The following is a 4236-nucleotide window of genomic DNA, read 5'->3' as shown; positions in this document are numbered from 1 at the left end:
TTCACCGTCTTACGGATGGCGGAGTATGGCATTTGCTCGCTCTCTGGTACACAAAGGACTCATTAAACGGGTAGGATCCGGTGATTCCATCTTAGTATGGTCTGACCCCTGGATTCCTGCCCAATCCCCAAGACCAGCATTGCGTTCGGGATCGCCCATCGATCCTACGCTTAGAGTTGAAACTTTCATCGACAAGAGTTTATGCTCTTGGAACTTGGCTTTGCTTTCGGCCTCTTTTGAGCCGGAAGATGTTGGCCTTATTTCTACTTTACCTCTTTGCAATCTTAATACACCGGATAGATTGGGTTTGCACTTGACAAAATCTGGCTTGTACACCGTTAAATTTGGTATAACGCCTTGCGTCAAAAACCGGAGACTAGTTTGACGGTCTTTAGGCCTAATATTGTACCGCTTCAGGCCTTTGTTTGGAAGCTTCGCTGCCCACCAAAAATCCGGCACTTTTTGTGGCAAGCACTGTCGGGATGTGTGGCAACGACTGCTGATCTGCGGCGTCGTGGTATGGGCAATGATATGGAATGTGCACGTTGTGGAGTCACGGAAGAGACAATCAATCATGCTCTCTTCCTTTGCCTCCCGGCATGGCAAGTGTGGGCTTTATCCTCCTTCCCGACATCGTCGGGTGGTTTTCCTTCAGAATCTATCTATGCAAACATGGATACATTATTTTGGAGATCTCAGCAGGTCCCATCGGTGGAAATTTTTCCGTGGATTATTTGGTATATCTGGAAGGCTAGAAATGATAAAGTTTTCAGTAATTTGGACTCCAACCCTTTAGCAGTTTTAAAAATAGCGGAGGAGGAGGCCAAGCTTTGGTTTTTGGCTCAGAAGGACCCTCTAGGATCCTCCGCCCAGGAAGGCCCTCGGCCGATCCCTAGTGCTACAGTTAATAATATGGCAGCAAGCAGTAGAAACAGCTACCACTGCTTTGTGGATGGATCTTGGAAGGGGGCTGATCAGTTTTCTAGTAGAAGATGGTATTGCATTTCTCCTGAAAGGGAATTTCCCACTATGGGTACATCAAATTCTCGCTGCAGCTTATCTCTCCTCCACGCCGAAATGGAAGCCCTCATCTGGGCAATGCGATGTATGATTGGTGCGGATAATGAATAAGTAGTTTTTTGCGGATTGTTCTGATTTGGTGAAGATGGTGTCTTCGCCAGCTGAGTGGCCTGCTTTCAAGACGTATCTGGATGTTATTGAAGAAGACAAGGAGGAATTCTTATATTTCTCCATAGCCCTAATCCCTAGATCACAAAATGGTAGTGCGGACAAACTAACACGACGAGCTAGAATGGAGTCGCATCAAATTACCTATGTGAACGGTTTTCTCTCTAATTGGCTTGTTTGAGCTGATCTTATACTTTGTTATTAACCTAATTGTTATTAACTTATAATTAACTTTTTGCTAACTACGAAATGTGTATGAAATGCTAACTAAAGTATACACAATTGTCGACATTATTATTAGTAGTACCCCCTGTTCTAAAAATCGGTCAAGGCGGCCGATTCCTCGCCGGAAAGACGTTCGGCGGTGCCCGGGCGCCGTGATTTTGTTCTAATCGGAAGTTGAAAAAAAAAACAAAATTTGCTCTTTAAACTTAATAAATCAAATGCATTTGAGTAGATCTATTGATTTTAAGTAAAATTTTAAAGAAAAAGAAAGAGAAAAGTGAACAAACTGAAGAAAAAAATTCGACCACCAGAAAATGACTTTTATACCCTCTATTAAGATTTAAGATAAAAAAACAAACCAAAAATGTATAATTTGGGTTTGAACTCATGACCTTTAGAGTCATATCAACAATCAGAACCACTGGACCAACTCTAGTTTCCATCATTTATATCTACATAACTAATATATATACATAAAATGGAGAAAAAACCTAAAACTAGTACTCGATTAATCCCTGTTTAATTCCTGATTTTCTCTTTAGGCGCTAGGTCCATCCAGACCGCCCGACTAGTGTCTAGCGATTTCTAAAACAAGGGTAGTACGAGACAACATCGTCTACAGTTTACTTTTGCGCGGTGAACCATGGAGGAGCGTATTTTTGCTTTCGGTGCTGCTTCTAGATGTATTATAGATAAATTTAGGGGTTTTATCGTAATTTCATTATTTTTGTGGGTTTTTTTTATTTTATTTTACTTATTTTACAAATATCAAAGTCTCTCGTGTCGTAATAATCACGAGCCGTATAATATTTGTTTCTTTGATTTTTTCTTCCTTCTCTACTTTTTTTTTTGTTTTTGCTATCGTCTTCGAGAGAGAGAGAGAGAGAGAGAGAGATTTGGTTGTTTGTTGACGAAGCTTCTTCGGGTCTCTCTTCTTCTTCTTCTCCGTTCTTTCGATTGTCAACGCGTTTCATCTTCAATTTTGCTTTTCGAGCTTCAAATACTGTTTATCAGATCAAATCAATAATTCAAATGGCTAGCTCTGGAAACAAGAACATCAACGCCAAATTGGTCAGTCTGANGATTTTTCTTTTTTTTTTTTTTTTTTTTTTTTTTTTTTTAGAGAATTTTTTTTGATTCAATCGGCGTGGTTCTTCCAATTTTGGGGAATTTGAACCGAATTTTCCGATCCGAAATTGGGTATTTCTAATCGTTTCAGAAATCGCATGATTTAAAAGTATAAAACTAGGGTTTGGAGTAAAGGTTGTAGATTTATTTGGATTATTATTGTATTTTTAGGGTTCTAACGAGTCAAGCTAAATTAGTATGAAGAAGAACCCTTTCTTCTGCTAATTTGAAATCCCCTAATCTGTTTGTATAATGATTTGCTTATCTGATGCAATATGTGAACCATTTGGATATTTAAGACACTCTCATGGAATGATTATGGTATTTAATAAGGATGCTTGGGGATACTTATTACCACCTGTAGCGGAAGACAAGTCTGTTTTGTTCACTTTTTGTTTTTTTTTGTTTAGGTACTAAACTTTGGTTTAAGTGCTTCAGGTATTACTTGGAGATGTTGGGGCTGGTAAATCAAGTCTTGTGCTGCGTTTTGTTAAAGATCAGTTTGTTGAATTCCAGGTTGGTGGTGGCTTTTTTCCCCTATCTGCCTTCTGTGGTTTATCTTGACTTTTCTATCATACTTGTTGTGTTTTGTGTTACAGGAATCGACCATTGGTGCAGCTTTTTTCTCTCAAACACTGGCTGTGAATGATGCCACTGTGAAGTTTGAGATATGGGATACAGCTGGTCAGGAACGATACCATAGCTTGGCTCCAATGTACTACAGGGGTGCAGCTGCTGCAATTATTGTCTTTGACATTACTAATCAAGTACGAAACGAAACTCACAATCCCATGCTTTAGTCCTTAATGCACTGACTTACTGATCAGCGGTGGACTTCAATGCCATCTTAAGGCTTGGAGAATAAAACTTAGGTTTGCTTAACTCTTGTTTTTCTATTGACACAGGCCTCATTTGAGAGGGCGAAGAAATGGGTCCAGGAACTGCAGGCACAAGGTATTGAATGGCTGAACTTGGTTTATGTTAGTTGTTGTGGTTTATTAGCTATATGATAATTTGCTTATTGTTTTCATGTGATCAGGTAACCCTAATATGGTGATGGCCCTTGCTGGAAACAAAGCTGATTTATTAGATGCTAGGAAGGTGTCTGCAGAGGTAAACCAAATCTTCCTTTCCTGTTCTGTCTGATTTTGCTTTTTCAATGCCAAAAAATATTTGTGATGAAATTCGAAAGTACCGGGAAAACATGTTTACGGGCACTTTGGGGTTGAAATATTCTATTGCAATCCCTACGGACTTGGTTGTTTTCTTTACTGAGTTGTGTTTTTAAGTAGTTTTGTTATTGTCATTTGCAGGAGGCAGAAGTATATGCTCAAGAGAACAGCCTTTTCTTCATGGAAACCTCAGCGAAGACTGCAACAAATGTCAAAGACATATTCTACGAAATCGGTGAGTCATTCTTACATCAAGATAGCAATTTCCAACAATTTAATTTTCCACTAAATCCCGTTGCACTTTTTTTTGTTTTTTTTTCTTTTGTTAAAACCGCTACAGCGAAGAGACTACCGCGTGTTCAGCCAGCAGAAAACCCAACAGGAATGGTTCTCCCAAACGGACCAGGGGCTACAGCAGTGAGTTCATCGTGTTGTGCTTAGTTTCGTACCTTAAGAGAGATCTCTTTTGGTTAGTCACATAGTAGAGAAGAACATCGAGACTTTATGTGTTTGCTTCTTCGTC

General features: G+C 39.5%; 1 protein-coding gene across 1 annotated transcript; it reads left to right on the top strand.

The window, feature by feature from the left end:
• LOC104760420 (ras-related protein RABF2a-like) lies at positions 2264-4236 on the top strand. The gene is made up of 7 exons (XM_010483341.2): positions 2264-2484; positions 2980-3057; positions 3141-3308; positions 3447-3495; positions 3581-3654; positions 3855-3948; positions 4054-4236. The coding sequence occupies exons 1-7, from the start codon at positions 2446-2448 to the stop codon at positions 4152-4154; spliced, it is 603 nt and encodes a 200-aa protein (XP_010481643.1). The 5' UTR covers positions 2264-2445; the 3' UTR covers positions 4155-4236.

Source organism: Camelina sativa, chromosome 18 (genome assembly GCF_000633955.1).
Source record: "Camelina sativa cultivar DH55 chromosome 18, Cs, whole genome shotgun sequence".
NCBI lineage: Eukaryota > Viridiplantae > Streptophyta > Magnoliopsida > Brassicales > Brassicaceae > Camelina > Camelina sativa.
Note: the sequence above shows the minus strand (reverse complement) of the source record. Positions and strands in the feature narration are given on the sequence as shown.